Below are 24,094 nucleotides of genomic sequence, written 5' to 3'. Positions count from 1 at the left end.
CACTACGGCTGACCCCTCCGGTTTCTGCGTGCAATGCCACGTTAGTAGCGGTAGACACAAAATTCCAGCTACTCTCCCAACCCTACCAAGGAAGCAGACCAAAACTAAGACCAATTTCACAGCTAAACCTTAGCCGACCGTGTTTGCAGCTCTCGTCTCTCTGTCAAGAAGAATATTCGACGGCAACTATGTTGAAGTTTCTGCTCATCTGCACACTGGCCGTGGCCAGCAGAGCTGAGGTCGGCGAGGAAGAAGATGTCCTGGTGTTGAAGAAAAGTAACTTCGAAGAGGCTCTCAAAGCTCACCCTAACATCCTGGTTGAATTCTGTAAGTAACATCAGCTACAAAATCTCTCCAGCTAGCGCTAGCCGTCTTCAGCAGGCTCACCGGTTGCGCGGCTAGCTAGCTAACTTAACGTTAAATGCAGCCTGGGTTAATGTTAGCATTACACTTGGACACTTTTGACAAGTTAAAGTCACTGCTGTTTGGTGGCGAACTTAATGATGTCGTGCTCAATTTGGCATCTATGCGTGAATCTATTCCACCTAGTTTCACACCAGCTATTTCTCTGTAACGTTAGTTCAAACTGAGTAAGAAATGTACGGGGCATTGCTTATCAGACTGCGTTTTCTCTTTCTCAGACTGCGTTCCATTACATTTGACTAGCACCGAGTAACGTCAATGTTATCCTCAAAGTGTGAACGTATTCTGATGGGGATACGGAATTTGGCACAACGCATTAACCCCCCCAGCGTGATTAACTACTACTATGTTAGCTAATCATATTGCAAATTATGTTTATCCTTATGCTTGCTTTAACTTGGTTATAGTTAGCTCCAGGGTATTATAGTAGAGCAGCGCACCATATTGCATTTTTAGAAATCGGCCACGGCGTGCATTATCCCTTTTGCCGTTGTTATAACGGGATTATAACAACATAACCATTAACGCCATAAGTAGCCATAACCGAAAATGGTTAAGTGAATCCGTGCGTGGCTATTATTTTCGATTGCCTGCTGTGGTTTCATACTACATGTTTTAGTGCAGCCCGGTCGTCTCATTTACTGTAATTCCCATGCAGTTCTTTACTTATTTTCTATAATAATAATAATAATAATAATAATAATAATAATAGGAAGCATTTGTGTCATAGCACAGGCTCTATTAAGTCATTTATCTGCTGGCCCATCCCGCTATACTTTGTCAGATTGTTGACCTGCTCACATACTGTGTGAAAAATCCGTGGACCAGTCAGAGATGGCCGTTAGGAAGATTATCCAATGAGCTCAGGATAGGAGGGATGAAGGCTGCCCTCGTATTTGTCAACTGGGCGGGATTTTGAGTGTGATGTGGAGCTAGGTTGACGTGTACTTTACAAAAGTTCATCTGTACGTTTATATTGGCTGGACTGGAACAAGGAAGTTTTGTTCTTTGTCAAGAATTTCAGGTGATGCAATGCAGGTCATTTTATTCGACGTGTCGTTTTTTGATTAGGAGATTATGTGTTTGATATTTGTGCCTGTACCTTTTCCATGTACAATTGGACACCATGGCTTACAAATCAACATGTGCAACCCCATAGACTGTAGAAAAATAAATGAGGGGAAACCACAGTGGCAATTAAATTATACCTCATTTAGACAGCTTGCTCTGGTTTATGGCGATTTCCCCCAGTCACTAATCCTCAGGAGTTATTTTTTTAAGTTCAAACTTTTCCTTTTTAAAAAGGTTGCAAATGAACTTCACCACAAGTTGTCTGGAAACATCGTTAATTAATCTGTTGGGGTGTGTGTGTGTGTGTGTGTAAAGTTTAGTTTATAAAATGTCAGAAAATAGTATAAAATGCTGATCGCACATTCCCAGATCCCAAACTGACATTTAACTTACAATTGAAGATAATGGAGAAAAACAGCACATCATCAGTTGGGTTTGGTGGTGAACAAGTAATCCTTTATCAAAACAGTTGGTAATGACTTCTGTCCATTGACCGACCGATCGATTAATCCACTAATAGTTTCCACCACTTTATTCTGCTCTGTATAAGCAGGACAGTGTCTTGGTCCAGTGCTTTTTTATAAATAAACCTGTTTTTTAACAATATTATAAGATAGAACTTAAGTCATCCTGAAGGATTTGTTTTTTTTTTCTCCCAAAAACGATCAACCCTCTATAGCAGGGGTCGTCAACATTTTTTTTAAGGCAAGGATCCTACTACATATATTGTATAAACTCAAGTTGCATATTGGGCCTACAATAACTTACATGGCAGCCTACGGCCTTTATACCTTTTTTTTTGCATAGAATACTAAGCTATTAAAATAATTGTTGGCATGAGTATTTAAATCATCTTTCAATGTTACACATACATGTGGCACAGTGAATCCTTACAATTAACTATATTTGTGTATGGCTATCTTAGTGAATACCTTACCTATAGGCCAGTAATATGTTGGAATTAAGTCAAGACATTTTAATTTTTTCAAAAATTGACAAATTTGGAGCCCACCCTTGCAGTGATTCTGGGGACCCCCTAGGGGTCGCGGACCCCCTGTTGAAGATATCTGCTCTAGAGCAACAATGTAAACGTGTGTCCTCCTCACACTCCTGCAGATGCCCCATGGTGTGGTCACTGCAAGGCCCTGGCTCCAGAGTTCGCCAAGGCCGCTGGCATGCTGAAGGCCGAGGGCTCCGAGGTCCGCCTGGGTAAGGTGGACGCCACAGAGGAGACCGAGCTGGCCCAGGAGTACGGCGTCCGGGGATACCCCACCATCAAGTTCTTCAAGGGCGGAGAGAAAGAGTCACCCAAAGAGTACTCCGGTGAGCATTTATTGGGATTTTCATTCGTACAGTTTTGCTTGCATGAGAGAGATTTTCTTAGAAGTTAGAGGCAGTGGTGGGAAATTACCTCTCGTTTATATACTGCAGACGTGTGGATTTGGTGTTGTCTGTATTAGTATGTTAGGTTAAGATTTGAGGTTTATAATGTTACCTTTCTCTTATGCTTAGGCTCTTCTTTTTTTTTTCTCCTAAAAAGGTTTGGTTTCTCTCCAACTTGGTTTTTCTCTACCCATTGCACTTTTAATGAACGGGAGAAATGTTTCTCACAAAGCGACGTAATCTTGAGTAACTCCTGCCATAGGAAAGTGAGTGAAAATTATTTCATAATACAATCTCATGAAAGCCTTCATGGATGGCATCAATAATCCGTTCTGACAACTAAAGGAAAAGCCCTATTGAGTTTTTTTAACCCCCTCATCCTGGTAATATGATCTGCACAGCTGCGTAAACTGAGTCAGCCAGTCAGCTTTGTGCAACACCACTGAGACAAAATGTGGGCTGGGCCTACCCTGCACGTTCCTCTCATACTCGCTCTGAGCCAGCAGAGATATGTGCAGTCCTTCACGTCGCCTTTTCTCTGCTGGCCTGGGCCAGTCTTTGTTTGGAAAGGAGGGGAGAGTAGGTTGGGAAGTTATTTTTATTTCTTTTTTTTTTTTTTGTGTGTGGGATTAACTACCACAAAACCTCACAGCACTGACTAAATGCTGAATCACTTCATCAGTGTGCGTTTCTCAATGAAATTGCTACCATGTTGCATCAGTGGTTCAGTCTGACAGCCAGGTCTATCCTAAGTCCAGTTTAATTGCAGCAGTATTACTCAAAAAAAAGACGTTTTTGCAGCTTCAAAAGGTTGGCCTAGTGATTTTAAAGAAAAAAAAAAGAAGTTATAATTCACTTATCATACAACATGGTGCTTGGATTTGAAAGTCAAAACAAATAAGCAGTGTTTTCTATTGCCATCCAGCTATCAGCTCTTGCACCGTCAGAGGTTTCACAAATGCAAATGCGTGGTTTGCTTTTTCTGTAGACTTATTTTGGCTTTCAAAATGCACCTAAACTTTTACACCAGAAAATGTGCGACGGGCGTCTGTGTGTCTGCACATATTCAGTTTGACCACAGTAAGGCAGTGTAAATTCACAGAACATCTGCGCAGTAAGTATTTAAGTTGAGGTCAGGTATATCCCCATCTGTCTGAGTCAAGATGTCATCTGTTTGGCCTATTTAACTACTAGGAAAGCTTTCATTTTACCAGGAATATTCCCATTGAGACTCAGTCTATTTTACAAGGGAGTCCTGGCCGGCAGACGGCAGCATTAAAAAGTTTCAACATAAAAAAGAAACTGACTTAAACAGCAAATTACAATCAATGATTAGAGTTCATTAACGGGACATGTGCATTCAGTGGTCTTTAAAAGCACTTTCACCAAACGCAGTACAGGTTTGAGGAATGACAGAATCTGTCCGTGTGACCGAAGGAAAGGAAAGGTAAAATAAAAAACTAAGAAACACGTACAGTTCTCTACATTCCTAATATGGATGAATGAGGCTGTTTTTAGCATTTGACCAGTCCCATGCTGTCTGTGCATACAAAAGTGCTTGAGTCATTGTGTTGTGTTGTGTTGCAGCTGGCAGGCAGGCTGATGACATCGTCGCCTGGCTGAAGAAGCGCACAGGCCCGGCTGTCGCCTCCGTGGCCGGAGTCACCGAGGCCGAGTCTCTGATCGCTGACAACGAGGTGGCAGTCATCGGATTCTTTAAGGTACGACTCTGATCTCTTAAGGTCTGAAAATAACAAGTTATTAAATAAAAGACATTTCTGTAAATAAAGCCTGCTTTTGTTTATATTGTATACACACCTTTTGGCTGGATTCTTCTTTTTATTGAGTTTATTGTTGGGCAATGCTTTATCTCAAAAGCACAATGAATACATGTTTGGCCATTTACTGTCATCATTATTCAAATATGATTGTCTGGCATAATATTTCTCATGCTATGTTGCTTTCAAAGCATTGAAAGAAAAATGCTGCTGTTTAAAAGTTTGTTTAATAATTGGGGATCACTTGCTCAGTGCTTTTATCTTAAGAAAGGTTTTTTTTCATGTGTGTAGGATGCTGACTCTGAGGGGGCCAAGGCCTTCGAAAAAGCAGCTGAAACCACAGACGACGTTCCCTTCGCCGTGACCGCCGACGATGCCGTTTTCGCCAAGTTTGAGGTGTCCAAGGACAGTGTTGTCCTCTTCAAGAAGGTGACTTCAAGTTCTTAAGTTTATTTCTTCAATGTAGCATAATAAGTCATGTAGATGTCTTAGTGACACATAAGGTGTATAGAGCATCAATCTAACAGCACACACATTAAATATATATGTACTGTATATTCATTAGGGGTGGGGGGGATCGAAAATCATATGTATTGCGACAAAAAAAATTAGCGACGATTTTTAAAATCATTTCTTTTCCCTAGAATTGATTTTTATTTTATTTTTTTTACCAATGATTCACCTAAATGTTTTGTTTTATATGGTACATTATATCCATTTCCAGCAAAACGCGCAGAAAATCCATTTTATGTGCTTATTTAGAGTGACGTGCATTCTTTTTAGAAAACAATTTTTAGTTTTCAGAAATGTCTCTGGATATATTCTCCAGAAGTGTATTATTCAACTTTTGTTTTTGTTAAAGAATGAAAAGAATATCGCAATACTCAATACTATCAAATCGCAATACTCGTAGAATCGCAATAAATGAAAATCGCAACACAAATCGAATCGTCACCCATGTATTGTGAAAGAATCGAATCGGGACAAAAGCATATCGTCCCAGCCCTAATATTCCTACCTATGAACAAACTGTGGTCACAGGACATCTCATAAGACACAAATTCCTGATTGGTTGACATCGTGATTATTTTAAGTGTTTACTCATTGCCCCAGTTGCAGTCATATCATATTGTGAACAGGTTATTAGTGGCCTTGCATCAGCTTATGAAACACGCTCGCATGTGTTTACGAGCCGCTGAAGACACCCCAGTGTTTTTGATATACATTTTGGTAATGTGATGCCTTCGACCTCACAGTATCCGCTCACCGTTGCTAATCTTGGCTCATCTAAGGTGCTTTAGCGTTTTAGACGTGCCTTTGGGCCTGCAGCTCCACTTACCCGGGAAATGACCTCAGCATGTTGAGCTAACGGTGATGATCGGTGAATGTTGAGCTAATGGTGATAAATGGTGAAGAGCTGTATCGGGTGATCTTTAAACTATCCCCATTCGGCTATGAGCAGAATGAATGGCCGCTGTGTGCACTCTGTCTAGCCTGAATAGGCCAGCTTTCATTCCTCCCGTGTTGTTGCCAGACTTCCAGGAATTAGGCCGGGCATTGCAGCCAATTTTCAGCAAAACAATGGAATTGTAACTACCAGGTTCGACTTTTCCCCCATACACTTGCACGGTGAAAGAGATGTCTGTAATTCAGTGGGTACATTTCTTTTGAGCATCACAACCCCCGCAAAATGACCCGTTTTCACTATTAGAATTTGATCCATTTGCTCTGCTAACATTTGGAAGCCGAAGTGGCTGGCTCAGGCGGTGGAAGTCTTTAGTCTGCCTGTATTATGGGCAAAAAACGGTGCGAACGCGGTGCCGATTCTTTCGGGTAATTTTATATTTTTTTTTTTAAACGGAGGTGATGCTTGTCTTGAATCCCGGTAACTGACTACAAAGTCCCTTGCGTAATAGGTTAGAAATCATTTAGCTTACTTATCAGCACAACAGTATCTCAGTCGACGTGTGGGTTTGTCAAATTGGGTCAAGGTCCAGTATGTTGGTCAATAAAATATTAAGCAACCGAGCGATGTGAGGGTGTACTTCTCACTCTTGAAATCCTTAGTTCACAACAGCAAATATCCCCTCATCCCACAGCCTACGGCTATGTAGAGATGTTCTGATACCAGTATCCGTATCGGCTCCGATACCGCCTAAAACGCTGGTGTCAGTATTGGGAAGTACTGCAATTTATGCACCGATCCAATACCACGTAATAAAGCCCTAAAGAAAATCTGTTAAAGTAGTTTATTTATGTTCTTTTTCCGTTATAACTGACAAACTGTCAAACCGCAGAATAAAAGAGTTCTGTGGCGTTCGTTTGTGTTCATGTTTCACAAAGAGTTTAACCTGAGCCAGACCGACAACAAAGATAGAAATCGCATCCATACAGGGTTAGTAGTATACAGTTGTTAAAACATAATAAAATATATGACACACTGGTATCAGATCGGTACCGGCCGATACGCAAGTTCAGGTATCAGAATCGGTATCGGGAAGCAAAAAATGGTATCGGACCATCTCTACGGCTATGATGGTTGCTTTACTCAGCAACAATAGGAAAAAAAATCCATTTCTTTTTGCCATTTGTGGCTCCCAAGGGATGTAACGGTATGAAAATTTAACCTCACGGGTTATAGTGACCAAAATTATCACGGTTTTTCGGTATTATCGCGATATTTTAAAAAGTGTGTTCAATATGTTCAGAAAGCACTGATAGGCCTACCCAAGCTGAAATGGTTTCAAAAAATACAACAGTGTTTATGATATTATAAAAATATAGGCTTAATAGACTATGGGACCTTTTTAACAGAGCTTTATAGTCAGTTCAGCTCAACTGTGAACATTGTCAGCGTTTTTGGCTGCAGCAAGCAGCTGTTTTCAGTGAAAAGCTTCTGAAAGCTCACTGCACACTACCCATGCTCCACCAATCGGAATCCGACTCAGAAGAGGATTTATTGCCAAGTAAGTAACACAAGGAATTAGCTTTGGTGGTTAGTGTGTAAATAAACAAATGTGAAATAAACGATAAATGCAGAACAAATGAATACAAAATAGCTGTTTAACACTAAGAGGGAAAAAAAGAGGCTGAAGTGAGCAGCAGGCAGATGCAGTTAGAGACTAGCTGGTGAACATGGCATGCTTTTTAGCAGCTGACGAGTCGGATACTTCATCAGTTGGTAAACTGTGTGTATTTAATCACTCACAGGGTTTGTGATTCAATCACTGGCAAGACACTGAACCCCTACCCACACCTCCTAACGTGCAGACCAGATCCTTGCATGGCAGCACTGCTCAGTGCATGTGAGGCATTGTAAGTGCTTTGGATGGCTTTTAGGTGCTATATAGCTATAGTTCAATCACCATATGTTTGTTTCACACGTGATTTCTATATACCGTGTATATAGTGTTCATTTAACAGTCATGCCTTCAGTCACTTTTTGCTGTGGTGCCTCATGACGGGCATCATTTTATCATTAAACTTGCAGTAGATCGGTAATGAAGTAATACTTTCATGCAGCCCCAGCTGCTTCAGAAACAAACAAACATCTCTGTGTTTTCTGCAGTCCTTTGAGCTATGGACGATCTTCTTTCATTTTGGCACACGGACCAAAGCTCAGTCCTCCCACTGCTATTGTCTGGCCTCTGATCCGTGCTAGTAACTTTACTCTGATCCAAACACCGCTGACATGTGGGCTTGTTACCTACAGTGAGACAATCCCTCCCACAGCAGGGGCTCAGTCCCAATAAACAGCTGGGCTCTTTCACTTGTTGATCGCAGCGGGGTTTACGTTCTAAAGCCTTGGTCAGTGGCCGCAAGGCTGGCAGTATGCCACCAGCCAAATGTCCTTTTTCCTATTGTATGCCAGTAAGGGTTGCTTGGCAAGGCTGTACTACTGCTATTCTTAACACTTAATAAAAGCTTGTTTGTCAGCTTGGGGGCTACTAGGGGATTTTTTTTTAAAAGTGGTTTGTCTGGTAAATCTATTTGTGGTGTTCACAGGCAGACTAGATGGGTGGTTAATATTAGTTTCTAAATGTTTCCATGTTTCCCTTACAGTTTGATGAGGGGCGCAATACCTTTGACGGAGAGCTGACCAAAGAGAACCTCCTGGCCTTCGTCAAGGCCAACCAGCTGCCTCTGGTCATCGAGTTCACAGAGCAGGTAACAACCGGGGCCACGCACAGCTCTTTTCCCCGCGACTGTCCGCTACAGTAAGACGTACTAGTCCCAGTGTTATCCCCACATGTCACATGTATATCTAATTTTCCTGCAGACCGCCCCTAAAATCTTCGGTGGAGAAATCAAGTCCCACATCCTCATGTTTCTGCCCAAGACTGCTAAAGACTTCCAGGACAAAATGGACCAGTTTAAGAAAGCCGCAGAGGGATTCAAGGGTCGGGTAAGTGAAATGTATAAAAGCACCCGCCAATGCATTTGTCTTTAACCTGTCAAATATGATTAACGTGCATTCTGTGTAAACACACTTAAATTTTTTTTTTTTTTTTATAAATGGAAGACTGCTCCGACAGGATATTTTGAATGACCCAATCAAATATTGATTTTTTCCGTCTCCCCTGTCCAGATCCTGTTCATTTTCATCGACAGCGACGTGGACGACAACCAGCGCATCCTGGAGTTCTTCGGCCTGAAGAAAGAGGAGTGCCCCGCCATCCGCCTCATCACCCTGGAGGACGAGATGACCAAGTACAGGCCCGAGAGCGACGCCATCACAGCAGAGAGCATCATCAGTTTCTGCAAACTGTTCATTGAGGGCAAACTGAAGGTGAGACCCAAAGAGAGCGGTGGTTAGTTATGGCAGAACATGCATGTCATAGATATATGTGATTTAATGTTGAGTTGACCTTTTTCCCTCTCGCAGCCCCACCTCATGAGTCAGGACATCCCTGAAGACTGGGACAAAAACCCCGTCAGGGTTTTGGTCGGCAAGAACTTCGAGGAGGTCGTCTTTGATTCGTCTAAGAACGTCTTTGTGGAATTCTGTAAGAGCCTCCTCCTTGTCAGCAGACGCATCCGTTTCAAACAGTAGGGCTGCGTATTGCCACTGGTTTTCCGATTTCCAATTCACAAGGTCCGCCTTAGATGACCAATCAATTAGATTTCCGATTCAGTGTCGATTTGGGATATTTCACTTTGTGGAATCTCTTTCATTTGCAAGCAATTACAAGTACAAGGTTCCCTCGAACCTGGTGAATTAAAAGTATCAATGTTGACATTAAAAATGTAACCCCTTTCCCAGCAAGCTAGCATCACGTAGTGGGTACCAATGGATTCCTTAGGTCTTCTAGTCATATGATACAGAAAAAGATTGATTCTAGATTGTATGAATCGTAATTGAATCAATCAAATGAATATCGATTTAAATTGGTTATTTTTTAAATATATTTTTAAACCCAGCCCTATTAAACGGCATTAAAATATATTCATGAATAATCTGTTTGAGGTAATAAAGGGGTTCACCTGTTTTTAAAGGGGTATTTTGCAGTCAAAGCTCAGTTGCTAATCTGTGAGATTTGGCCTCAAACTCAAATGGATCCCTTCTTTACTTTTCCCAATGCTAAGCTCTTTTCAAATACCAAGAGGTGATGCTAGAGGCACACTCCCCCTCTCAGACCACTCTGCACTATTTGAGGAGGAATTTTCCATCGCTGGCTGTTAAGTACAGATTATGTCCAGTCATGCACAGCAGGGATGGCCCGTATTCCCCGACCCTTGGAGAGGAGGGTGGGGGTTTCCTAGCTCGTCAAAGGGGAGCGGGGTCATGAAGGCGAAGGCTGCATGGGATGTGATCAGTGTGCATTTGTGTGCTTCCAGCTATACATGGCAGCAGAATGTACAGACCTGTCTGAAATCAAACCTCCACACACCCGGTTTACCAGAGCTTAATTTAATGGCTGAAAAGAAAACGCATGACTGACGTATTTCATTTCAAATGTGTTCAGGGGTCAAGATTAGGGCTGCACGATTAATCTAATTGCAATCGCGATTTCACTCTGTGCGATTACATAACCGCAAAAATTGTGCGGTTCATTTGTACAGTTGAGCAAAGCAAAAAATGTCTATTTTGAAAAGATTTAATTTTGTAAAATAAGTTATTTAAAAAAGTATTGCACTTTTTTTTTTTTTTGTTTATGTATTTCTTTTCATGCTTGTTTAACTTTGTATGTTGAAGTTGAAGAAATGCACATTTCAAAATTGTGGTATTTACTGCTTTTTCCTTGATAATCAAGCAAGTAGTCTCATGAAACCATTATATCGCTAACGCAGTATGACTTTTTCTTCAAATCATGCAGCCCTAGTCAATATGTAACGGAGCTAAAGCCAATCAACGTGTACTGCATATGTAGTCTGTAATGGTTTTGTTTGTGTGTGGTATTCCAGATGCACCTTGGTGTGGACACTGCAAACAGCTGACTCCCATCTGGGAGAAGCTCGCAGAGAAGTACAAGGACAGCGCTGACATTATCGTGGCTAAGATGGACTCCACAGCCAATGAGATCGAGGCAGTTAAAGTCCACAGCTTCCCCACTCTTAAGTTCTTCCCTGCAGGTGAAGAGCGCAAGGTGAGTGTGTGTTTTCTCTGTTACATTTGCTCCATAAGCAGAGCGCGAGATTAAATGTGTAATTGGCATCGTCTCTCTCATCTTCACAATCTTCTGTAAACATCTACATTTGTGTTGACTGCGCTATAAGCCTGAATCTCCTTTCCACCCCTTTTGGGATTCGTATATTCCCTTTATTCCTTCAATACTGTAATAACGGAATCCTTTTTAATTAAACCAAAAGACGTGTTGCAGCGCAGTGTTTCCATTTCAGCTCAGTGTTGGGAGTCTGGTCTACAGTAACTTGTTGCTCTCGCTACCAATATTAGCTGATCCGTTTCAACAATGTTAGGCTGAAAAAAACCGTGCATGCAGGCTAAATTCCACTGTGGTTGTCGGGATGACGCCGCTAGCTAAATGTCCGCCAGCCCTCTGGCTAATTTATGCAGTGTTATTGAAACACAGCAGCGCTATGTCGTCCAGTTCAGCCGAGAACGGAGAGATGTTGAGTTCTAATCTGTGTGTGTGTACTGCAGCAGCCTGGTGTAACTTTCAGGCGATTTTAACGAATGTAAACGTAGCACAGTCGTGCGTAATGCAACTGTGCTCTGGTGCAGCGCTGGCTGGCTGGCTCCTGATCAGCCGCTGTTTGGTCAAGTGGAGAGTTCCGTACAATGAGAAAACGACATTAGGGTGACTCCGTCACGGGTGGACCTTGATCACAAATTAAATCTAATCTTATTTTACCCTTTGTAACACAACGTGGTTACAACAATTGATATCAGAATTTTCTAAATCGATAATCAATTGGACATTTTTTATTGCAATGCATTGATTAATAAATTATTATTTTTTTTACCCAGCCCTAATAATCAGGTTTGCCCGCTTATTCATTACACGCCTTTGCAGTAGTGAGTTATGTTGATCTGGGTGGTTATTTGGATCCAAAGTCATTGCCGTACAGGCCTCCCAAGTGTCATTAGTGCCTCTTGATTTAGCAGCGTTAACCATTGACGGGAACCTGAGCTCGCTGGCCTCGTAAGGTTCTGCACCATTATGTTGGTGTTTGGTTCTTATAGATTCCTGCTCGATGACTCACATAAGACTCTCCGCTCAGCCTGCACCCGCCTCACTCCGTAGCGCTCCTTTTATTGACCAGGCATTCACGTGCCAGCCTTCATGTTAAGCAATCTTAAATGCGTGGTGTGTGTGCACCGGGGCAACCCCATAGTAAGTCCGAGGATTATCCCATGACCCCACTCGGATGAAGCATGCAGAGGACCCAGAAGAAGGCTAAGAAGGGATGGAACTGCACTGCAGAGCTGTGAATCTTCACTGGTCTCCCAATTCCATTACGGCTGCCCAATTATGGGAAAAATCCAGAATCCAGATTTTTTTTTTTTGGTCAATATTGAAATCACGATTATTAAACACGGTTACTCGTTAGCAAACCATCTGATTGGCTATTCAGCTTTAGTGAATTAGTGCATGAGAAGAAAAGCAGTAGTGAGAAAAGCAAGATTTGTTTAGGGGCCAGTAAAAATTGACTTTGGCCAAGTAGAATTTCTTTTCACTTGCTTGACCGGACAAGTGAGGGGGGAAAAAAAAAAAACCTTAACGTTGAGCCCTGTGGTCTGCCACTGCATCGGTGCAGAATCGTCCGCATCGCGATGCATCTATGCAATGATTAATTTCAACACCCCTATTGCAGATGTCCTTTCGATTGTCCCTTTCACGTGCTAACTTATTTCAGCATTTATCCCACCGCCTTGTTGCTGTGCTACTGTTCATAGATCAACAGCAACTACTAGGTGACTGTTTTTCTGTGTGCCGATCTGACGGCCACATTCTACTCTCTGCTGAGTCATGCAGCAAGTTGAAGGAGCTGATGGGATTACATTTTACTGGAATTGTGCCTCGTACGATTTCATGTGACAAATAAAAATGTATTTATTGATAGACTGACCTCTGGAAAAGTTATTGGGACTGTTTTGAAGCGAGAGTGCCAGAGTTTATTGGCTGCTTTTAAATGGCACAGTTGGGTGTCAAAGGCTCAGCGTAGGGGTGGGCGATATAGACCAAACCAAATGTAATCGTTTATCACTGTAACGGTAAATATCAACCATAACGTACTTAATCACATTTAATTAATTACAAACAAAAACAACTCCCCCCACGTGAGACAACACTTGAGTTTAAATCAAAAGTACTAAAACTACAATTCTTTCAAAATGGAAGCTTTTAGGTTACTGAGAACAATAATTACTTGGTTAAAAAAAAAAAAAAAAAGTGTTATAGGTTTTAAGGTTAACAGTGCAAATAAAATACCAGCCTGACTTCAGTCAGTGCAATATAAAGATCACACATACTGTATTTGTATTTTAGGAGGAGATCGTTGACTGTGCGCGTCACGGTGCTAGTTTTTGTAGTGTAACACGCACCATCGCTGCTCGTCGATGCCTGTCAGCCCTCTTCGGCTTCTTTGCGTCCAGTGTCTGTGAGAGAGCAATCCCTCTGATTTGGCCATTCAGCTTTAGTGAATTAGTGCATGATAAGAAAAGCAGTAGTGAGAAAAGCATGCAAATAACTGAAGTCAAGAGGGCACACACAGAAGGCTCTTCAAATCTTTCATCTTTATCTCATCAATCCAATACACACAGCTGTCAAAACTGGCCGAAAAGGATGTTTGAATGTTCCTTCTATAAAAACACAAGTTCGAACTATTAGAATATCTGTTTTTGCACATTATGTCCATAAGAGCCAAACGTACAACAAGATGCGTAACTACTTGCATAGGTATATTTATGTCAACACAAACATGTCTTTTGAAAGATCTACATACCTACACATTACAAAATAAACTAATAAAATAATGTCCTGTACCGTAAAACTTAATTTAAAGTAGACCGTAGAAATCTCTCCCTCCCTCTGTGGTTGGCCATGGTTGGTGCTAGACCAAGCAAGCTGGCTAACTAGCCGGCCGGCCGGCCAGCCACTAAAGCAGTATGAAAATGAGTAAATTAGGCAGTGAATTCAAGTCATCAGATCATGCAAACAGGAATGAGTCCCACGGTGGAGACTGTACTGCCAAATCTCTACCGGTGAAAACATTTCTACTGTCGCACATTATATATAGCGCTCTCGCTCAGGGATATTTTTGTTTCTGCAATTAAACCCAATCATGTTTCTAGACGTTTTTGTTTCGGAGTGGGGATAAAACGCAACACAAAGCGGACGTTAATCAGAAATGATGTCTGATCAACAGGTGATTGATTACAACGGGGAGAGAACACTGGAAGGCTTCACCAAGTTCCTGGAGAGTGGCGGTAAAGAGGGCGGTGCCCCCGCCGGAGACGAGGACGACGATCTGGACACAGAGGTAAGATCGTCTCCACTGTCTCCCAGATGCATTGACCCAGTTAAAGCACAGTTGTAGCCTCATAAGAAGACACTGTCTGAGCTTTAATAAATGTAGCTCATCTGTTCAGGCCATTAGTATTGGTTCCTTTTTGAGAGAACATAAAATAAGCAGCATTCTTGGTAGGGCTGCACTTAATCGCAATTTTTTATTTATTTTTTTTCCAAATGAGAATAATGATACAAAATTATCATTCCCTCCAATATCATGAATCACATCGCTAATCAGTCAAAGTAATCGCAATTGGATATTTTCCTCATATTGTGCAGCCCTAATTCTTAGTATTCTAACCGCACAGCAGTGCTCTGTTGAACTGTAATGACTGTGGCCAAATGAGTATGTATACACTTATACACTTGTTTGTGTACTGATACCCAACACCAGTGGGGACATATTAATAATGAGGAGGTAGCCATAAATGAGGGAAACTGGAGATGATGGTGACTAAAACAAGAACAACAGCTGCTGCTTTGAAAGAGTAGTTGCAGTGTGAGGACTTAGAGGATGATTGTTCTCATCTAGAGTTGTTTCATGAACAATTAGTGTTTAGGGAATGGTTTTATTATTACATTTAGGTTTTTGTTTTGTTTTTAACCCAAAAAATCCAGCCAAAGCATATCAGAAAAAAACCTTGCCCTAAAGTTAATCTGCCGAAATATGGGCTCATTTTCAATAACCTGTGCATTATTATTCATCATATTGACATTACTTTTTTTGTTTTTTTTGTTTTTGTAGTCGAGTACTAATATATAATACTGTTACAGTCAAGAAATTAGATTCAGGTGCATGCATATGTGTCATTGAAACCTCAGTGCTTTCTGGAGGCATATTCAGCATCATGTCTGAACGCTACACAAAGTAACGTTCACGGGACGGACTCATGGGGATTTTATGCTGTAACCTTAGAACTAACCCACTTGGCTTAACAGAACATTAGCAGGCATTATAAGGTCTCTGGGTTAAACAGCTGTTTGAAGAAAACCTCCCATGCTGTTTTTAGAAAATGTGCCAAAAATAGCACCTTTCCTAACTTACTCTCGGTGCAAAATGTTAAGACGGATGTTGTGAGCGATCCCTCGGGAGATACTTGCCACCTTATCTTGGTTAAAGACGTAGAGGATGCATCGTCCTCTGTGCTCCCAGCTCTCCTGCATCCAGCGCGCATTCGAAGGGTATCCTCTCTACTAGTAGCTTTTCACCGGGCCGTGCCTGGAGACCTGATCAAAGCGGCACGTGCAGCGCTGCAGGCAACGTTAGGGCCTTCCTGTATCGGACTTATCTCCTCACACGCCGGTCCTCAGACTAGAGGAATTATGAAGGAATGGCTGCGCAGAACCAAGACGTCATCTACGTGTCGACTGCGAGCTGTGGTTGTGACGGTGTTGATTAGTGATTTGATTTGTTAGAACTCACGACGGCCCCATGCCTACCACAAAAACGTTGTCTTGTAGCCTTGCAAAAAAGAGTAAATTGATAATTGACTTCTCCACTCTGTTAAGAGCGTGAGAGACGTTCAAATGTCCCTTGGCCATGAAGAAGGTAAAAAGATAAGTCCCTAACCCACAATTTTACCCAAAGTTTTGGCGTTGTCAAGGTCTCGTAATATGTCGCAGCCACGTGCTGTCCATTCCTATTTCTACCGTTGCGTACCCTTGCAGCCTCTTGCACGCCGCCTACAGGTGACGCCAGTACAGTCAGTCAGGGTTCAGGGCTTAATGCCTTAGGGTGGCGATTGGGATCGGTCCTCTGTCTTAATTAGGGCTGGGTCTCATTCAAAACATTTCGATACAGATACCAGTTCCTGAAGGATACTTTTTTCGATTACCAATTCTTTTTATGAAATCCATTTTAACAAAAAGAAGTTACAGCGTTACACATTATGGCACAAATGTTTTTCATTTATTTTTCAGCTCCTACTACGTGAGCCCTGTTTTTCCAGCTTGTCACTATGACGTGTAACGTTAGACAGCCAATCACAAACATCATCCAATCTTGGTAGAAGCACGCTGCGTGCTTATTGGCTCACTGACGCTGATGAGCTTTACTCCCTAGGTATTGAAATTGGGTAATGAATGACGAGGCATCTTTCAATACTCGATACTAAGGAGGCAATTCAGTCGGTGCCTAAAAAGTATTGAATTCGGTAAACATCCCTCTTTTCTCCTCTGCTCTCCAGGATTTGGAGGATGTGGACGATGAAAAGGACTTGGACTCTGACGACGACGAACATGACGAGTTGTAAGAGCTGGCAGAGGAGAGAGAGAGCGAGAGAGAGAGAGAGAGGGAGAGAAAGAGGAGACGAGTCCCGCCCCGCCCCAACCCTTCCAACCAGTCACCATCACCCCCTTCACTTCTTTGTGGACCTTCCCAGTCCTGTGAACATTAATACTTCCCCTTTAACTGCCTCTACGTCAGCCAGTCAGTCCATCAGTAGCGTGGCGGGGCCTTTTTTCGCCAGCCGCATCTCTAACCTCGCAACGTCTGGCCAGACTCGTCTTGTCCCACCTGAGGGGGGGGGGGCGACTCTGTGGAGCACCACCTCTATGGGAGACCTCAATGCCTTCTCTACGAAGCTCCACATCAGCTGTTTGCCTTGTATATTTTAAACCAAATGTAAAAATGGCAATGGGATTCAGTTTTCAAAAATGTTCCTTTTTTTTTTCCTGTTGAATTTGCTCCCCTCCTCCTTTAAAAAAAAAAAAAAAAGCCTTGCCGTTGTTCAGTGTGGGTATGAGCTAAATGAGTGTTGTAACCTGTATTCGTAGGTAAGTGGGGGGCTGCCAGTGTTCTTTTCCCTCTGATAGAAATCCAGAGGACCAGAGTTTTGTGTGGTCGTTTTGTAAGGACTGATCTCTCAGGGGACAAGGGGCCATCCAATAGATGGGTTTATTTTGCAATGTCTTCATTAAAATAAACCCCACAGAGTTTGGCCAGTGTAGCACAAAGGACCCCCCCCCAAAGCATCTGTAGCTAAGACAATTGTTTTCTTTCTTTTGGTGGGGGGGGGGAGAGAGTGTGTTTTTATTTCTTCATTCCCAAATAATCTCAGTTTAGTCTCCTCATTTCCTCACGGCTACTGACTATTTTTCCAAAAGGAACTTTTCAGAGAAACTCCTATTTTATTTAATTGCTTTCACTATTTTTTGTTTTCTTTTTATTTAGGATTTGTCATTTTTAATACTGTACCATAGTCTCCGACCTGGGAGGGTTTTTGGAGCCAGTTCTGATAGGTCGCACTGCATTCATGCCTAATCAGAGATTCACTGTGGTTACTAAAGCAGACAGAGATTGGTACGTTTACTGGTCAGGTTGGTCTGAGGGAAGTGTCTATTATATCTGAAGTGGGGAGGGAACAATTGCACAGCCCCACCCCTCACCCATACTGTACCTCCTGCATCCCTTTTGGCTCTACCCAACACCCTTGTTGCCACAGGTGTGTGTGTGTGTGTGTGTGTGTGCATAATGTGTTGTGTGAATGGTGTTTAAATGGTGTGAGTTGAATGACTAGTTCATGTTTTTGGTCGTCCATGAACAGGAGGATGAATGTACTGCGTGTTTGGCAGGGAGGGGAGGCATGAGTAGAGCAAGGTGATGGGTTTGACAGCTGCAGCGGTGGGGGAAACTTTACAAAGCATTCCATCATATCCAAATTGATGTGGAAAACGTGAAATGGTGGCCAATAAACAAAAAAATTAGAAAAAAAATACACTTGTCTTCAGTTTTGTTTTTGTTCTTTGACGTGTACCTCCAGATTGACAGAGTGACATGTTATTCTACAAATGAACCTTGGAAGGGAAAATGTCATTTCACTCAATGGGAATTTAGAATTCATATGGGTGGACGCTTCTACAACAGAAGTGTCTAAGCTACATTTACATTGCTACATTTTTGGTTTAAAATTGAATATCTTTTGCTACGTTTACACCTCACATTCACACGGTCTTAAATGTCCCCGTCTACATTATTGTCACTCTAGAATTTAGTGTTGTGGGACATGACAATAGCAGTGGTGGAATGTAACTAAGGACATTTACTGAAGTACTGTACTTAAGTATGAATTTGAGGTACTTTCCTTGAGTCTTTTCTTTTCATGCCACTTTCTACTTCTACTCCACTACATTTCAGAGAGAAATCTTGTACTTTTTACTCCACTACATTAGTCTGAATGCTCGTTACTTTACAAATTAAGATTTTTGCACAGAAAAAACATGTAGGTTATTGATGCCTTTTACACTTTTGTTGATGCTTTCTACCCTTTTTTTCATTACCAGTCTCTAAAATGTGAGGGTATTTCTGCATTGAATACTTTTTATTTTGTATATACTCCAAGTACATTTTCCTAACGATATTTAAATACTTTCACTTAAGTGAACATTTTAGTATTGGAAATCAGGGCTGAAACGAACAACTATTTTTCTTGTTTTTCTTTTAATGTGTAAATATATATTTCTTTAATCCTTAGTCTATAAATGGCAGCAAAAAATGCAATGAACTACAGAAAATTAGCAAATCTTCACATCTAAGAAGCCTGAACCAGACAATGTTGAGCATTTGTGCTACTTTGAACAATCTGTTTTTTTAAATCTAACATTGCTGATTTCCCACCAGTAATAAAGAACATGATGCAAACCATTCAGTCACTTGTCAATGACCCGTGCTGTGTGTCTCATAGAGATTAAGGTAGAATATGACTATGAAGACATGAGCCTTACTGACCGTTTATGTCTGTGCACTTGACGGTCAACAGCCTGCACATTGACCCACCCCTGCCCCTGCAGCTGGCACCGACACACTCCAGCAGTAAAACTGCTTTTATCCTTCCTGGTGTTTACTAGAAGCTTCCCCCCCATTCCCAGCTTCTGGGATATCACCACTATCTTTAGGTGGGCAGCATCTGGGTATGTGGGTGTGACAACCAAGGCCAGGGGTTATTGGCTGTCGTGTCAGACGTGCAGACGTGAGTCGTATCAGAGACTTGTGACATGCCAGTTGGAGGGACCTAGCCAGAGGGCTACTCATCTTCCAAATCTCGCCACTGGATCTCTGAGGTGTCGCGTCCAAAAATAGCCCGACAGAGAGCATAAAGAGACCCACGAGGGTGGCCTGCTGATACACAGGGGGGGGACGACACTGGACAGCAAGAAAGCCACACTAAGAAGCACTGCTTGATCTTTCTGCAGGAGAACGGCTGAGCTCTTTTAAGAATATCTGCTGTGAATTTTTGAAGACTTGAAGAAAGTAGAAGTTAATATTTGTGAAAGTGTTGCTGGATTTTTTATTTTTTTTTCTCTCCAGCGAGACCAAAGGTAAATGGATATTCTGAACAGGATGAAGTACTACAAATGCCCCGTGTCCCAGACCATGGGAATCGAGGCTTACAGCCAGGACTGTGGCGTCCCAGTCAGCTGCAAGAGCTCCGCTTCTCTGAAGCCAATCCGCAGTGTGCACTTCCCCAACGACATTGTTTTCCAGGACTACGTGCGACACGGCGAGCTGGAGAGGATTGGACTTTTCATCCGAGCCAGGAGAGTCAGCCTGGACACCATCTACCCCTCCGGTGAGAGCCCCATGAAACATTTAACACCACCCTGATCTAGTAAACGCTTATGCAGTCACAAATCTTTGCTTAATAAAAACCAGGATATTGTACTATGCTGAACTGACGGTTATTTCTCACTGCCGTGTGCAGGCATGGCTGCCATACATGAGGCCGTCCTGTCGGGGAACCTGGAGTGTGTGAAGCTGCTGCTCCACCACGGAGCCGATATCCACCAGAGGGACGAGGAGGGGTGGACCCCACTGCACATGGCCTGCAGCGACGGCTTCCCTCACATTGCACGGTGAGCATCTGTTTGTTTTTGTTTTTTACATTACGCAAGCAAAAGGTCACTAGACAAATCTCTATTTCAGTTTAAAGCGAGTCTATGTGAGTGTATTTAAACAGTATCCACTGTTATTACTAAGTGAAACTTACGGGATAATGGTAAATGCTGAAACATCGACAAAATGAGGAGAGTCTGCAAAGTGGCTTAGTGATGTGTACATCACTAAGCCACTTAGCAATATTTAGCTAGTTTGGAACCATTTAGCAAACAGACAGAGTAAGGCTGTCCAAGTCCCCTTGGATTGTGGTGGCACCTGGATCGTGGTTGCAGCTGCCTCCGTGTTTAATGCCCTGCACCGATACTACTATTACTTCTAGTCATAGTTCAATTGTCTTTATTGTTACTATAATTGTAGTCTATATCCACAACGTTCCACTCCCGGGATTGCTCCGTTGCCAGATTTCACTTTTTTCGCCTGGATGTTCAGCTTTCTTTGTGTTGGAATTTTAAACTCTAGCCGATTTCTGAGGACTATGGTTAACTGCTCCTCAGATCTCTGCAGGGTAAATCCAGACAGCTAGCTAGACTATCTGTCCAATCTGAGTTTTCTGTTACACGACTAAAACAACTTTTGAACGTGTTACATCTGTCAAAAGTTATGTAGGTACCGCTTTAAAGCCTACACTTTTGGCCAAGGCAAGGCAATTTATTTCAGCTTTATTTGTATAGCACATTTCAGAAACAAGACAATTCAAAGTGGTTTACCTACAGCAGTTAAAACAATTCAAAAGAGATTGTAAAAACCGCTCAAACAGGTATTTCAGACAGGTATGAAATACAAGACTAAAAGTTACAGTGCAGTGTAAGAAATCAGTAACTTAAAAAAGGCAGCATCAAAAAAAAAGAGAAAAAGAAAAAAAACCTTTGCTGCATGTCATCCCCACACTCCCCCCCCCCCCTTACCTGTCTATCACTAGCACTGTCTAATAAAATAAAAAATATTCTTTAAAAAAAGTAGTAGCCAGTAGAAAGCAGCTTACATAACATGTTTACACGTTTGCAAGCACATACCAACACATACACACGTACACACACACACACACACCACAGCTCTCCTACGCCACAGAGGTAAGAGAAGCTGGAGGATCCATTGGCCTTCCTAACACTGAAGTATGGCAGAGACTCGCATTGAGGCAAAGCAGTGCAATTTCATCTCTTTTAGTAAGCGGGGTTATATTGTGTTTCTTCCAGCTACCTGCTGTCGCTGGGTGCTGACCCTGAGCTGGAGAACGACTGCGGGGAGAAGCCTGCTGACCTCATTGAGCTAGACAACAAGGAGCTACAGGAGCTCTTCGGGCTGGCCATCAGTGACTGAGATCAGGGGTGTCGGACTGGGGGTGGAAGGGGGACGGAGTACCCAGGGCCCTCAGGTGAGGAATGGCCCAAAAAGATTCAGAATGAATAGCTGTGGATGTGGGGAGTGGCCCATAGAGAATGTCTTTCTATAGGGCCCAGAATGTTGTGCTACACCCCTGACTGAGATCATGTTGCCTTTTAAAGCCACGAACTATTCTGAATGCTACTGGCCAGTCAGCCGACTGTTCTGTAGGGATGGACACAAAAGGACACAGTCGGTCCAGCATCCTGCTTTAGTGAGCTGCCTGAGCTCTGGGGGTGGAAGGCTGTGGATGTCTGGCGGACGTAGGACTGGCAGCCTGTTGGCTGCCTGAATGTAGGGAACTTCTGCTGGCAGAGGCTGCCCCCTGATCTCCAGCAGTACAGATTTACTGTATCCTGCAGGAGCTTCCGGTCCTTTCATACTGTAATGAACTGAAGGAATCATTTTGATTTTTGATTTAATCTGACATGTCGCTTCTGAACGCTGTGAAACTGGAAACTGTTGTTTCAACGTCGGCTCATTAGCACCTGAAAGCTAACATTAGCTTGGGTTGACTGCCTTACTAACAAATTTGTTTACACATTTAATTACTTTTGGACTTAGTTTACTGTATTCATTAGTCGTTGTTTGTATAAGGCTTTTTATACTTTTTAAAATAAAAAGTGTATCAAACAATTTCAGCTTGTCTGCCATTTCCTTTTGGTCCCAGCACTGTGTGAGAGCAAAACTGACCAAAGCACTGCCATAAACATCTGAATGAGCATCACTTTTAGCTCAAAGTCAACAGATCTGAAGGTTTCTGGCACAACTTCACCTACTAGCAAGGGTGGTCATCTTCAATATCAATATCATCTTCTTTTGTTGTTTTTTCTGCCCACCAACACCACTCTCATCACCCTCTTTTTCAGCAGCATTCAGAGTATTTTTTATTTTTTAACATAAAAGCTCTGATCAACCCACTGAACACTACCTGAAAAAGTGAAATAGTGACAAATCATTAAGTTCACCTTCCAACTTCTCTTCCTCTCTCTGTCACTCTTTCTCTGTGCTGTGGCACTCAGTACTTGTCTCAGCAATCGGCCCCGACAATTTCGCTATTATAATGCATAAAGTTGGCAGTTTGCCTTGGTGGTCACCAGCTCTTAGTTATGCTGCTATAGTTTTAGACTGCCAAGGACTTCTTTTGACACATGTCCCAGTAATGCTTGTTACTAACTTAGCTTAGCTTAGAGCACATGTGGCAAACTCAAAGCCTGCGGGCCAAATCCAGCCCCTTGCAGATTCTGATCCGGCCCGTATATCAATTTAGGTTCACAATAAATTTAGGCCCGTCTAGTTGTGCACCAAACCAAAAACACAGGAAAGTGTTTTTTTAAATGCAATTACCTGACATTCAAAGCAGAATTTGGCAGATTTGCCAACTCTGAGAATCAGAAATGAAGAGTTTTCTGTGAAACAGGTTGTTGTTAAAAAAAAAAAGAATCATGGTTTTGCTTGATTTGCTAAATTCTATGATGGCTAAGGAACACTTTTGATGACTTTTGTAGGGCTTCATGTCAACAAAAATACGACAAAAAACATGTCGGAAAAAGCAACAAATTGACAAAAAGGTAACAAATGTGTCAAAAATGAGGAAAAAGGCTACCAAAATGTTAAAGAAAAAGTGACATGCAGTAACAAAAGCAAGTCAATAAATTCTCTCTCTCCCATGTCTGGCCCTTGGTGTGATTCTCTTTTTCCAGTGTGGCCCCTAGTGAAAATGAGTTTGACACCCCTGGCTTAGAGTCTTTAAGTTTTCTCGCCTTGCAGATTTCCTTGGCCTGTGGTGGCACCTGGATCGTGGTTGCAGCTGCTGCCCTGCACCGCTACTACTATTACTTCTAGTCATAGTTCTATTGTCCTAATTGTTACTATAATTGTAGTCCATATCCACGACGTTCCACTTCCGGGATTGCACCGTTGCCAGATTTCACTCTTTTCGGCCAGATGTCCTTCCGCTTACTTCGTGTTGGAATTTTAAACTCCGGTGGATTTCTGAGGACTAGGTTGTGATTGGTTTAAAGAAATGCCGATAAACCAGAGCACGTTTTTCTCCCATCCCGGAATGCTGTGTGGACTAGTCAGACCCTCCTCCGCGGCGCTGTGGAAGAAGGTCTGGCAATGCGAGACTATTATAATTGCCACTGTTCACCATACAAACTGCTGTAATTATTATGAATCATATTTCAATA

General features: G+C 42.3%; 2 protein-coding genes across 2 annotated transcripts; both read left to right on the top strand.

Annotated features, from left to right (window-relative positions):
• Positions 1-18,343, top strand: p4hb (prolyl 4-hydroxylase, beta polypeptide). The gene is made up of 11 exons (XM_078265515.1): positions 1-327; positions 2,611-2,817; positions 4,465-4,598; positions 4,947-5,084; positions 8,718-8,822; positions 8,935-9,060; positions 9,244-9,444; positions 9,541-9,661; positions 11,061-11,242; positions 14,487-14,600; positions 16,816-18,343. Exons 1-11 carry the CDS (start codon positions 189-191, stop codon positions 16,879-16,881), a joined length of 1,533 nt encoding a protein of 510 aa, XP_078121641.1. The 5' UTR covers positions 1-188; the 3' UTR covers positions 16,882-18,343.
• Positions 18,344-19,866: 1,523 nt separating this feature from the next.
• On the top strand, positions 19,867-22,493 carry ppp1r27b (protein phosphatase 1, regulatory subunit 27b). Its single transcript, XM_078270079.1, has 3 exons — positions 19,867-20,196; positions 20,329-20,479; positions 21,716-22,493. Exons 1-3 carry the CDS (start codon positions 19,950-19,952, stop codon positions 21,837-21,839), a joined length of 522 nt encoding a protein of 173 aa, XP_078126205.1. The 5' UTR covers positions 19,867-19,949; the 3' UTR covers positions 21,840-22,493.
• The last annotated feature ends 1,601 nt before the right edge of the window (positions 22,494-24,094 follow it).

This window comes from Sander vitreus, chromosome 2, assembly GCF_031162955.1.
Source record: "Sander vitreus isolate 19-12246 chromosome 2, sanVit1, whole genome shotgun sequence".
NCBI lineage: Eukaryota > Metazoa > Chordata > Actinopteri > Perciformes > Percidae > Sander > Sander vitreus.
The sequence above is the reverse complement of the archived record's forward strand: the minus strand, read 5'-3'. Positions and strand labels throughout refer to the sequence as shown.

What these genes read in the sequence shown, in the direction of transcription:
- p4hb (XM_078265515.1), top strand. Translation starts at nt 189, where the DNA reads ATGTTGAAGTTTCTGCTCATCTGCACACTGGCCGTGGCCAGCAGAGCT. An exon ending in CTGCAGGTGAAGAGCGCAAG is followed by an intron (nt 11,243 to 14,486) that starts GTGAGTGTGTGT and finishes TCTGATCAACAG; the next exon opens with GTGATTGATTACAACGGGGA. An exon ending in ACGACGATCTGGACACAGAG is followed by an intron (nt 14,601 to 16,815) that starts GTAAGATCGTCT and finishes TCTGCTCTCCAG; the next exon opens with GATTTGGAGGATGTGGACGA.
- ppp1r27b (XM_078270079.1), top strand. Translation starts at nt 19,950, where the DNA reads ATGGATATTCTGAACAGGATGAAGTACTACAAATGCCCCGTGTCCCAG. An exon ending in GGACACCATCTACCCCTCCG is followed by an intron (nt 20,197 to 20,328) that starts GTGAGAGCCCCA and finishes TGCCGTGTGCAG; the next exon opens with GCATGGCTGCCATACATGAG. An exon ending in GGCTTCCCTCACATTGCACG is followed by an intron (nt 20,480 to 21,715) that starts GTGAGCATCTGT and finishes TGTTTCTTCCAG; the next exon opens with CTACCTGCTGTCGCTGGGTG.